This window comes from Aspergillus terreus, genomic scaffold, assembly GCF_000149615.1.
Source record: "Aspergillus terreus NIH2624 scaffold_5 genomic scaffold, whole genome shotgun sequence".
Taxonomy (NCBI): Eukaryota; Fungi; Ascomycota; class Eurotiomycetes; order Eurotiales; family Aspergillaceae; genus Aspergillus; species Aspergillus terreus.
Window position 1 is genome coordinate 23,937 of NT_165928.1, and position 12,481 is coordinate 36,417.

Below are 12,481 nucleotides of genomic sequence, written 5' to 3' on the forward strand. Positions count from 1 at the left end.
CTAAGATATTCTACAATAAAATTAAGAAGGATTCTAATTTAAAGTCGCGCCGGAGTTAGGAAAATAATCTTATATAAAAAAATTGTCTACGACTTTATCTATTAAAGTATATAGAAAGACTTATTTAACTGTGTACTTTAGATACTATTACAAGATCTAATAAAGAAGCCTAAGCAAGAATATAACTTTTAAAGATCTGTTTTTCTAATAATATCTCTCTTAAACCTTGAAAGGGAAGAATTTAGTTTATATATTATAGATTATATTAGATAATACTAAATATAGAAGGACGCTCTTTGTTCTTAATAGCCTAGATAAAGTTTCAGAAGAATTAGATAAAAGAAGCAAAGTATTTCTTCTTCTCTAGTCTCTGTTAAACTTATCTAATATAATTATTATATCTCATCTACGGGGATTATATCTATATTAGCTCTAACGAACTTTCGACCTTAAATTAAAAGCTATTAGTTTTTACCTAGATTAAGTAAAGAACTACATTAAAAATATTCTTACTTTTCTAGAGATAGATAAGGCTAATTCGGAAAAAGCTGATAAAGTTCGGCCATTTCTCTAAAAGTATTAATTAATTTAGGGCCTTATATAGATCCTGATTATTCTAGGCGCTCTCTGTTATATCTAGGATAATTTTAATAGTAAGACTATACCGCCGACTATAACTGCTATTTACTAAGCTATTAAGCAATGTTTATAGAAGAAGAATGCTGTAAAACTAGAGAAATAGACTTAGGCTTAAATACAGGTCGCTTATTATAGGGAGATTAGAAGCTCTATCTAAACTAAAACCTAACTTCTTAAAGTTCTCGCCTTTACTAGAATATTTAACAATGTAATAGCCTTTAAACTAAAGTATTGCGATATTATTTTTGAATAATTCAAACCGCCCCAGCCGGATCTCTTTATTAATAAAATATTTAACTAGCTCTTGTTTATATAAACTTCGAGCCTTTAGTTAAAGAGCCGTAATCGGAACTACTATTTTCTATATATTATATTCTAAAAGTATTTTGTGGCACGGTATTTTATGCGGCAGTAGAAAAATCAAGAACTATTCATATGTTTAATGCTTAGCAGTGGAGAAAATAAGTAGACCAACCTTGTTAAGTTTCTTAGGCGGCATAAATATCACACTCGCTACGATATTTTATAGCGCTTTATTACTGGCCTACTTAACGACGTTAAAGGAGACGAAGAGATACCCTACTTCTTTAAAATAGTTAATAAGAAGCTGCTTAATCTCCTAGGCCCTACATATCAGCGGCTTGTCATACACTATTTAAGCAAGGTTCGCTACGAATTTCGGCTTTAAAGAGATCTTGAAGTCCATATATTAAGGTAGTTAGTATTTTAATGTGAGAAACTTAGGGAGTAGTATCTATTCTGGCTATGCAAAAATACCCTGGTAAGCGAGAACGAGTTCCCTGAGCAGGCTATATTTAACATCCTACAGGAAAAGAAGGATAAAGTTAGGATAATTACTCTTCGGTCGATGGAATTACGACACAAAATTCCACTTAAAATTACAAAAAAAGTAACCGGGTAGCTTCAAGATAATATCTCAGATAAATTGCCAGGATCTGTACTGCACTTATTCGGAAGCTCGAGAAATCAGTTACCCGGTGATACACTTAAAGCGATAATGGCGCGACTTGACAACCAGGATCCGGTGATTAAAAAGACTGCTATTTACGCCCTAGATGGCCAGTCGAATTTACGGGAAGAGACACTCAAGCAGATAACGGTTCGACTCGAGGATGAATATCCGGGCGTCAGGATGGCAGCCATTGACGTCCTGTCGAGCCCATCGAGCTTGGAGGAAGTGACCCTCAACCAGATAGCTGCGCGCCTTGAAGGACCAAGATCATGTGGTGAGAAATGTTGCTCGTTACGCCCTGTTAAGCCGAGTAAACTTGCCGCAGGGGAGCATCAACTAGATAGTGCCACGGCTCGAGCATCAAAATTGGGAAGACAAAGTGGCTGCTCTTAAAGTCCTGAGCAGCCAGTCGAACTTGCCGGAAGTAACACTTAACCAGATAGCTTCTCTACTCGATAATCCAGATTGGGTTGTTAGGAGGGCAGCCATTGAGGCTTTAGAGCGCCAGTCAAACTTGCCGGACGTAAGACTTAACCAGATAGCTGCACGGCTTGGGGATCAAGATTCGGATATCAGAAGGGCTGCCACTGACGCCCTGAGCAGCCGTTCGAACTTGCCAGAAGTAATACTCAACCAGATAGCTGCGCTGCTCGAGGATCAAGATCTAGACGTCAAAACGGCTTCTATGGACACCCTCGGGAGCAAGCCGAACTTGCCGGAAGGGGTCCTGAATCAAATAGCGAGGCAGCTCAAAGGTCACGGCCTATTCGCAGTCGACCGGGTGGCACCTATGATAATGGAACACCATAAATTCCATTTCGTTTGCCTGGTCGGAGGCCATGCACAAGGACTACTTCCCCTTCTACTGAAGCAAAGTTTTAACAACCATTTAGCTTGGTATATCCAGGACGGCAAGTCTTATCTTCAAACAGATAATCGTCTCGGTTGTGTGGAATTATTACATGGAGAATCCAATTTAGAGGTGGCTTTACAGCGGGCGCGAGAGCACGCTGCCATTCCTGCCGTGGGGGCGTCGCTTGAAGCTGAACTGGGATACTCGGCCGCCTGAAAACGTTTCATCCTCCTGTAAGAGTTCCACCTAGCATCTAGATGGCAAGCATATTTCCTGCTGCGCAGGGGCGCAGTCTGTACAAGAAAGCAGCCGAGCCGGACAATAATTTTCCGTGGATCGTTGGTGAGTGCCCTTTGTGGATCGCGATGCGCTTCTGACGCGTATAGGCTTCTAGTAGGGATGCCTTCCGCGTATATTATCCGTTTCGTTTTTCCGCCAACCGCTATCCTCCATATTTCTCTGTCTTCCTCCACCTGCGTCCGCAACTTAAATTTTTTCTCTCGGGGGTTTTAGGGTTTATACGCTAGGCAGGATTTGATAGCACACCAGAAACAAGAAGCACATAGCTAGTGGTCAGCATTCAACATACGTAACTCAATGTTGGGGGCACTAGTGATTAAGGAAAAAATTGATTGTTTCTACTCACGTCTGAAGTAAGAGAGCTTAGATTCAACCTGAAGATCGGATTTCAAATAGTGGATCAAAGAATCCGAAGGACATGAGGGGTTTAGAACAGTAGGTTCATATAACTGCTGACTTATTTGCTTTATCTGAAAGAGATATCCCTATGGAATCCGGTTAGGCGGTGATCTAATCGAATCGACTCTTAGGGCTGCGTAGTATGGTAGATAAAGCAGAGAAGACGCTTCCAGATCCGTCGATAACGCTCCTCAGTTGCGGGCTGGAGATAATACAAAACAGGCCGGTAGCTCTCTGCTGTAATAGTCTGATTCTGCTGTTTCTCTTGCTGCTCTAATTGTTGGATCTGCTCGTAGACCTGATTACAAATCAGATTGGTATGGGAGCTTGCTGTCGGGCGGAAAGACGGCGTTACCTAAAAATACTAGCTTTAGGGGCCCGAGATGAAGAAGCGCTGGCAATAAATATTATTCTAAAGATCTGGGCGCGGCTGTTGTTATGTTAAAATAAGAGAGCTGGCGGACTTTCGTAGTCGGCCTTATCTCTGCAGTGCCGGCTAATAGATCCGGATATATTTTTATATCTAATTCTCGGAGCGCGTTACAAACCGACATAGCCTATATTAGAGCCCTTGCTCTATCGATAGATCTAGAAAAGCAGAGATAGAGGGGGGTGGGATTAGAACCTGCTTCTAAGAGAGATCGGCTAATTTATATTCTTAGAGCTGTTGCTTAAGCTAGGATATTACCGTAGCGGAGTTAAGGCCTAGCTATTCTTTGTAATAGCCTTAAAGATAACTCTAAAGATACACAGCTAGAATAGCACGACCGTAAGGCCGGTATATCAGTATTTTATATTCAGGGAGGTAGTAAAAATACTCAAATACTCTATGCTGTTAGATTAAAGTACGACACGCGAAAAGGTAGTTAGCAATAGATATAGTCGACAAAACCTACATCGCAGTATTTTTATTTAGATTAATAAACGCGTCGCGTAGGCACGTGTGGCAATTTAGGGATATAGTGCGTGGAGCTCAGCAGGTGGGGCTGGACTGGGCCAATAGGCATCTAGAGAAGTCGGAGGGAGCCCTCCCTCCTTTAGAGCATTATGGATCAGGCCGGCCGGCGGGATGTCCTGGAGATACTCCGTCCACCGCGTCATGCGCAGCCACGGGTTCGCGTCGTGGAGCTGCGTGGCCTCGACAGGGGCCGCCGTGCGCGCGGCCTCGGCCTGCTCCCACGCCTGCACCACCGCGTCGATCGCCTGCTAGGCCTGGCTGGGCCGGGGGTGCGGCGGCGCCCGGCCGTGTGGGAACCGGATGTGGATGTAGTGCGAGCCCGCGCGCGACGGGAACAGCTGCTAGTACGACACGGTCTCGTATGACCGCTGCAGCTCTGCCGTCCGCGCGGCCTGCTGCGACTGGGGGCCGCGCCCCCGCTCGGGGTACTGGGACCACTGGTGGACGGTCTGCCAGTGCTTCCGCATCGACTTCATGTTGGCCACGAGATAGCGGCACATCGTGGGATCGCGGCGGCATAAGATCCCCTGCGAGTAACACGGGACGATCGGAAGCGGCTTGTCTAATACGTGGGGGATCGGCACCGCAAGGGCGATTGCGGTCAAAATGGAATAGAGGGGAAACGAATGGCCGCGCAGCAAACGGGCGAAGTTGCAGCGCGCTGATGGATCGGGAAGCCTATATGCACCGGATGGCAAGTCGAAATCCGCCCTCCGACCACCCCAAACCCTAGCGCCCTACAAAATCCGCGAACCCTAGACCCGCCGCACGTCCGGTCCCCCGGGGCCTCTGGGGTAGGGCATCTGTTGTAAACCCTAGTTTTCTATATGAGCAAGAAATTAGTAAATAATCTGTATTAGAAATATAACTAAATAACTGCGTATTTTTATACGGACCTTAATAAAGACACGAAAAATAGTAAGTTTCAAACATTTCTGTAGAATAAACGGCTAATTTTATTAGTTACTAGGGCGATTGGGGCTGGCTACGACTTCCTTAGTATTAACCTAGTTATTTATCTGTAAGGGGCTTATGGATTAACCGATTTTCTGTAGGAATCTGGTAGAGCTAGTCGAACTCTAGGCAAATTAAGGTTTTTGATCTGCTTAGTTCGCCCTAGTGATTAAAACCCTAGAGAACAGGATTTTAGGGAAAGAGCTTTATTTCGGGACTATCTAAATAAAACCCTATGTTGTAGACGGTCGATTCTCCGTATTTTTAATGGCTAGGCTATTGAATCCTATAACTTAACCTAGATACCCTATAATTTATACGAAAAGCGCGCTCTAGTCTATCAGTAGGTAGCCTAAGCAACTAGTTATTACTATTAGAATGTTAGTAGAGTTTATACGGCCTTGCTAGAAGTTTTAGAGCTCTGGTGGAACTAGCGGTGTTTTGCCTGTTATATTCGGTGCTATGGTAAGTAATCTATTAAACCCTAGGGTCTAAAGAATTCTAATTATATTAGAAATATTAAAAAATGACTATCTAGAGTATAGTAGTCAGCAATACCCGAATAAAAGGTATTTTCTAAAAAAATTTGAAAAAATCTGTGTAAAATTGAACTTTTCTAGGGATTTCTGCTGTTTTAGTTGTTTTTTACCGACTAAAATATGCAAATTTTTAAAAGAGGAAAAGAATTAGGAGGTCTGTATTTTTTTATTTTTTATTTAATTTTTATTTGGTATTTTAATCGAACACCTAGGGTATTTTATAAAAATATGTCCTAGTACTCTGTAGGGTTTTAATGAGCTTGAACCTCTAGGGCGAATTGAAAAAATGCTAGAGATGTAATGGGGGGTTCTAGATATAGAGATGATTTATGTTATTTAGGTGATTTTTGAATTATTTAGTATTTAGATAGATAGATTCTATTCTTTTTCTTATTGAAATTTTATTTTGCTATAGGAATTCTATTAAAAAGTGAGAGTTAACTAAAAGTCTATCTATTTAGGGCGTCTACCTAGATCTCTACCTATCTACTATTTTATCTATTAAATATATATATCTTACCTAGAGGTTATTTTACTATAGGAATTTTACTAAAAAGTAAGAGATAAGTAAAAAGCTTATTTATTTAGGCCCCTAACTCTTACCCTATCTACTATTTTATTTATTAAATATATATTTCTTACTTAGAGCTTACTTTACTATAGAAATTCTATTAAAAAGTAAGAGATAATTAAAGGATCTATTTATCTAGATAAAGGCTCTACCTATCTGCCTATCTATCTACTATATATATATTTTATCTAGAGCTTACTTTACTATAGGAATCCTACTAAAAGGTGAGAGATAACTAAAAGGCCTATCTATCTAGATAGAAGCTCTATTAACCTGCTGCTCTACCTACTTAATATATATATTTTATCTAGAGCTTACTTTACTATAGAAATCCTACTAAAAGGTAAGAGATAACTAAAAGTCTAACTATCTAGGGTGTCTATCTAGATCTCTATCTATCTATTACTCTATCTATTAAATATATATATTTTATCTAGAGTTTACTTTACTATAGGAATCCTACTAAAAGGTAAGAGATAATTAAAAAGTCTATCTATCTAGATAGGAGCTCTATTAATCTGCTGCCCTACCTACTTAATATATATATCTTATCTAGAGCTTACTTTACTATAGAAATCCTACTAAAAAGTAAGAGAAAACTAAAAAGTCTACCTATCTACCTAGTAGCCTATCTAGTAGCCTATCTACCTATCTGCCTATTTACCTGCTTACCTATCTGTCTATCTACCTGCCTATCTATCTGCCTACCTATCTGCCTATCTACCTGCCTACCTACCTGCCTACCTATCTGTCTATCTACCTGCCTACCTACCTGCCTATCTATCTGCCTACCTACCTAGGGCCCTACCTACCTACCTATCTAGATTACTAGAAACCTCAGACAGCAACTTACCTAATTGGGACTAGCCTATCTAGGGCCTAGGGTCGACCTAAATAGGAATAAGCTATCTGTTCCCTTAGTCTTAGCGTATCCTAACAAAACTTACCTTAAGAAATTAGACCTTTCTATATCTCTAAAACTACTAGATAAAATCGCGTTAAATTTTTATATAATAAAATTTAGATAATTAGAAATATCTAGCAATTTTTAGTATTAAAAAAGATCTAAAAACTATAGAGTTTTAGGGAGGTCCTATTATCTACCGGACCTCCCCTAAAATAGGCTTAGTGCCGGAAGCCTTTTAGTATGCGGACCTAGGGGGAGGTCCGGGCCCTACTATATTTAGGTGCAAGATGAAGCCTAAGTGGTGGGACTGTTTAGAGAACACAGACAGCATCGTCATTGCTATCTCAATCTCAACATTTTAGAATGCACCAACGCTTCAAATCTCCCGCAGCTACACCATACTCCATCGCCCTCCTCCGATGCGGTATTGTAACTCTACTCAACCTCCTATGTTCACTTCTGACTTGGCAGGGTACGGAAGTAGATAGGCTCATTTTATGTAGAACGGGAAACGAAGCTAGGGTTATCATCGTGATCAAGCATGTTACCTACTCAACTGTTGTTTGGCCGCTAGCCAATATACCTCTTACCCCGGAAAACCAGGTTGACCGTTTTATTCTCCCGACTTCATTTTTGAGGGTACTGAAAAAGGCTCACACTGCTGCTTGCAGGAGAGGCCGCTGGTACAGTGGTTATTCGATGACACTGGACTATATATTGGGAGCTCCCCCTTAGCATTTTCATAAACCGTTCCTTTATTATTTCCACATTCCCCAAACCCACAAATGACTCCCAATGCAGATTGTCGCGACCACAATGTGCAACTATCTCAACCGAGTCGCCTTGAAGCGCTCCGTTCTAGACTGATAGGTGTCACGCCTGACACCACCTGTCGACGAGATGATTTTTGGGTTTCCGAACATATCCAAGACGACAATATCAGAGAAGTTCGCGATGATTGGGACTTCTCGGTCGAGGAAGGCAACCAGCGGAGACATGGAGAAGCCGCCGAAGGTTCGGATGATGATTCGGACAGTATGGAGATCGATAGCTTAGACATCCGTCGTCTTTTAGAAGAGTAAGTAAAGCGGCGTAGGGCCTGCGATCAGGGGAGAATGAAGCTAAGAATTTGACAGGCTTAAAGAGAGGATCGGGTATGCCCATAGTTAACTCCTTGCCGTGAATTTTGGAACGTTAGGGATTGACAGTTGCTGGCAGGGTCTTGGAATCCAGTATGCAGGAACAGCAGCGATTCAATAAAGAGATAAATCAGGCTGTGAATAAACTCTATCCTCACCAGCAGCCGACATGAACAACTATGGGGAGCACTGACTGAGGGGTAAACCATGGAGCGTGAAAATATTGGAGCATGCCCTATGGAAATGTCTTTTCGTTTAGGATTCGGGCCACTGCGCTCCATCAAACAATCGCCTCTTCTCCAAAATATGACACAAAGGCTCTCCGTTCCCGTCTAGTTGAGGTAAGAGAAGGTGGCGAGCGACAATAGAGATATAGATCGCTAGTTTGCATATGAAGCCTCAGGCAGCTACCGGAGCATAAAGTAGAGTACATAGTGGACTCCTGGCCACATTCAAGAGACCTTAATTCATAACCGTGTTCTGATCTCTCCCAACATCTTTGAGTTACCTGACTTCAGTGCATAGTCCACTGCGCTCTCTCCCCTCTCGTCCTCAAGGGTGAGGTCAATATCTTTTCTATCCAGCAAGGTCATGGATACTTCGTCGTTCTCCATTTGTATAGCGAGCATTAATGCCGTGCGGCCAGCATTATCTTGGTGATTCACATCAAGTTGATCCTTTTCCAGAATTCGAACCGCAACTGCCGTTTGCCTTAATAAGATACCCCACATCAGTGCACTTATAGTATGCCAACAGCAGTTGACGTTGAGGTTAGGTGCACATAGAAGTCGAAGACTGCCTCGCTCATGTTTTAGGAATAATGCCCAGATTAATGGATCTATAGACCCGTGTATTTGGTTGTTGAGAGCCACGCGCTGGTCACTTAAGAGCATTTCCAGTACCTCCATCGAACCGCTACCTGCTGCAATCGCCAAGGGCGAGAGATCGTCGGAAGTTCGATTAGGATCTAGCCGTGTGTCGTCGAGAAGCTTCTGTACTGCCTCTTTATGTCCCCTATCGACCGCATAGGAAAACGGTGTTCTGCCTCGAGCATCGGTCATATTAACATCAATATCGTCGCGCCGCAGCAGGATGCTAAGCGGACGACAGTCATCGTTCGATGCTGCATAAGACAACGGGGTCCGTCCCATGGAGTCAGTTGCATTAACATCCATGCCATTATACCGCAAAAGGATCATCATAATGTAGAATCCGTCACGTTGCTGCGCTGCGAGGTGGAGTATCGTCTGTCCAGCATCGTTTCGGACATGCACGTTCACTCGCGGTAGGCTGAGAAAACAACATATTGCAGATAAACTCCCCTTCCCCGCTGCTCGGATAAGCCCCGCGCTGTTCTCGTGGTCCACGCTGTACTGATATAGATACGTTTTCAACAGTCGGTAAAGGCCCTTGTTCACGCTCATCAGGGAACATATGTCCCCTACACTGTCAAGAGTAGAGGCCATCTGGAGCACAATTTCGGGCGGAAGATCGGAAAAAGACATGGATACAAGATAGGTACAAGGATTGTAGCTGATGATGTATTGACAGATAGTCGGGCGGCGAGACAGCTGCAGCAAGGTGGACCATTGGTAACGTTGCTGCTTGAGGAGCATAGTTCGGCTTTAAGAGTTCACGGAGCCGCAAGTAGTTAACTATGATCCACAAAGCCTAATGTGCTCGCACCCCAGTCATCGGAACTGGAGAACTACCGTAACATACGGTAAAGAGATACCGGCCCATGCTTTATTTGAGACAAGATCAATATTAACAGAATTGTCAGGAAAGCATGGAGATGACAGGTAGGTTTGGTGTGATCTGTGTGGCATTAGACCTGATGGCCATCGGTTGATGTCCTTGATCTGTGGCATATGCGAAGTACGGGCCCAAAGGACGCGGCCCTACCTGAAAAATGTGAGGGTTTACCAGCAAGTTACCGGGTTCTTTTTTTATTCTGTAGTATTCGTCGCACTGACCACTGACATTTGGCTCTTCCAGAAGGCCATGTATATAGTATTGAGCTCTACTCGATTGAGTCAGTATAGGTTATATCAAGCCGGGCAATGTCTCCTTTTCTTAATGGGCCTCCCCCTGCTTCGTGAGGCTATTTCTACATTTACCGATTGGGTTCTCTGATGGTTAAGGGTGGCAGAAGATGCAGCAACCTATCATTAGCGGCTCTGCCGTGACACCCCGAGTGAAGGAAATTGACCGAAGGTTAGGGGCATTTGTAGGTGATGACACGGTATGTATGCCTAGGAGGAACTGTCCATGTGGTGAAATCAAGAATGATAGGGAAAAAGGCGAGCACAAATGAACCGCAATAATGTACATACCCCGTATTCTGGCTATATCTTTGGAATATATGAGACCGATATGGAAGAACAGACATGATTATTGTCCGGACAATGGCGTGAATGCTTCAACATGCTCATTCAAAACCCTCCCACAAGGAGAAGGACAAGGAGAAGGCAGCGTCGTGGCAATAGGTCATTGGGATGAATACTTAGATGTTAGAGAGAAAATATCCAGCCATCTTGTCTAATAACTTCAAAAACGGGTGTTCTCTGCTCTGGTCACCGAACTGGGTTCTACTTCAGTGCGGCCCTTTTCTACTGGCAGCATCTGTCGCACCCAGCCGAACACGATATCCAGTACTCAAATTATATCGTGTGGATAGTACATTAAATCGTTCCAAATACCCTGGTAGACTGGTCGGATTACTAAATAGCCGTGACATTGGCAATTGTTCGGGCAAGCTGGAGTTGCACTTTGACTTAGCCCCAGTGTCTCATGCCATCTAAACGGTGCATCCTTTGTCTATCCTTCTGGAATGCGGGCGTATCTGGATTACTGCTACTGTATATAGAAGATACTCAGTATAGTGTTCTCCGAAAAAGACCGGGGATGTGGACGCGTTGTAGGGAAACAGCGAAGGCGTCTATGGATGAGAAATATCTCGGGTGGTGGAGCCCATGATTTGCGATCAGCCTTCCCCTTTACGGATAGGGACGTCCAAGCTGGAATTTTGTGCATGGAACTCTACATGAGCCGGAATGGCCTGGCCGTCATTCCACTTTCCCCGCCGATCCACCTCTGTCCACTCTTAGCAGAGGGCGTCGGCCAGTTGTATAACTTCTCCGAGGAAAAGCGTCCAGTAACAATTCCCATCGCGCTCTAGACCATTAACTAGCTCTCGCTTCACTGGAGTCATATTCCTTCAAACTAACACCGGTGGCATAATATTGCATCGCTCAAAATCTATGCTTGCAGTCGAAGGCAACTAATACTGAGCTGACAATGGGTACTTTTACCGTCTACTCGAGTTTGATGCTTTCCTGATGCCTGTTCTTGTCTGTACAATGCTATGGTCGTGGTCGTCGATAATAATCAAACAGGTATATGTTGTGGTGGCTATTCTCGCGATACGCCCCTGTTCTATCGATTTCCTGGTTATTGTAGTTGGAACTTATGAGTAGAAAAATTCTGCCAATAAGAGAGACGACCGTACTTATAGACGGCAGGAAAATGAAAGCGACGCGAGATTATTGAAGATGTCCGGTTGATACTCTCGCATCTCCAACTACATATCCTTAGCCGAACAGGAATCGTGGTGTCCCCATCTTCCATCTTGTGCCTATGTTCCTGAAGATGAGGTAAGCGGGGCATTATAATCGAGTGTCAAGCCTGCCTGCTTCTATTTTGCTCTTGCCCGGGTTTTTCCAATAGCTCTGCTCAACTAGGACCACGGAGTAGCGGGCGTGCAGTTTACGATCCCCAGCAAACTATTGTAAACACGAAAAACTATCGTCCCCACCATTGGCATACGCTTCCCAGTTTTAGTCAAGTCGGTTCGTTCACGTTTTCACATCGACACGCTTCCGCGCTGGGACAGCCGCAGCAACTGACCAGCCCGCAATCCGCACTGCATAGTCGTGAATATTAGGATCCCCCCAGTCTAAATTTATCTGCGGTCTGTTATCGAATATGCATCTCACTCCCTGGATGCCCGATACGCAGGACAGCTCCTTCCCCCCCAAAAATACTTTATGCCCAGGATAGAGCGGTGAGCAGCTCCAGTTCACCGATAGATGGCCAGCTTATAATCCCATAGCCATTAAATGAGCAGATAGGGGATGTAGCGTAATATATATCAGCCCATCACTTTATATTCGCTCAAGCCACCAGGTATCGCTCAATGTTCATAGGGCTCTGCTATTTCACAGCAGTATACAGGTATTCTGTCAGT

General features: G+C 43.5%; 5 protein-coding genes across 5 annotated transcripts; 3 read left to right on the plus strand and 2 right to left on the minus strand.

Moving 5' to 3' along the window:
* Positions 1 to 1,657: 1,657 nt before the first annotated feature.
* On the plus strand, positions 1,658 to 2,681 carry ATEG_03584 (HEAT repeat domain-containing protein; the record flags this gene model as incomplete). The annotated part of the gene is made up of 2 exons (XM_001212762.1): positions 1,658 to 1,886; positions 2,056 to 2,681. The coding sequence occupies 2 exons, from the start codon at positions 1,658 to 1,660 to the stop codon at positions 2,679 to 2,681; spliced, it is 855 nt and encodes a 284-aa protein (XP_001212762.1).
* A 1,434-nt stretch (positions 2,682 to 4,115) lies between these two features.
* On the minus strand, positions 4,116 to 4,622 carry ATEG_03585 (uncharacterized protein; the record flags this gene model as incomplete). Its single annotated transcript, XM_001212763.1, has 2 exons — positions 4,116 to 4,346; positions 4,476 to 4,622. 2 exons carry the CDS (start codon positions 4,620 to 4,622, stop codon positions 4,116 to 4,118), a joined length of 378 nt encoding a protein of 125 aa, XP_001212763.1.
* Positions 4,623 to 5,901: 1,279 nt separating this feature from the next.
* Positions 5,902 to 7,018, plus strand: ATEG_03586 (uncharacterized protein; the record flags this gene model as incomplete). Its single annotated transcript, XM_001212764.1, has 9 exons — positions 5,902 to 5,912; positions 6,031 to 6,045; positions 6,157 to 6,171; positions 6,279 to 6,293; positions 6,396 to 6,410; positions 6,515 to 6,529; positions 6,641 to 6,655; positions 6,760 to 6,774; positions 6,814 to 7,018. 9 exons carry the CDS (start codon positions 5,902 to 5,904, stop codon positions 7,016 to 7,018), a joined length of 321 nt encoding a protein of 106 aa, XP_001212764.1.
* An 860-nt stretch (positions 7,019 to 7,878) lies between these two features.
* Positions 7,879 to 8,263, plus strand: ATEG_03587 (uncharacterized protein; the record flags this gene model as incomplete). Its single annotated transcript, XM_001212765.1, has 2 exons — positions 7,879 to 8,171; positions 8,230 to 8,263. 2 exons carry the CDS (start codon positions 7,879 to 7,881, stop codon positions 8,261 to 8,263), a joined length of 327 nt encoding a protein of 108 aa, XP_001212765.1.
* Positions 8,264 to 8,699: 436 nt separating this feature from the next.
* On the minus strand, positions 8,700 to 9,737 carry ATEG_03588 (ankyrin repeat domain-containing protein; the record flags this gene model as incomplete). Its single annotated transcript, XM_001212766.1, has 1 exon — positions 8,700 to 9,737. One exon carries the CDS (start codon positions 9,735 to 9,737, stop codon positions 8,700 to 8,702), a length of 1,038 nt encoding a protein of 345 aa, XP_001212766.1.
* Between the last annotated feature and the right edge of the window lie 2,744 nt (positions 9,738 to 12,481).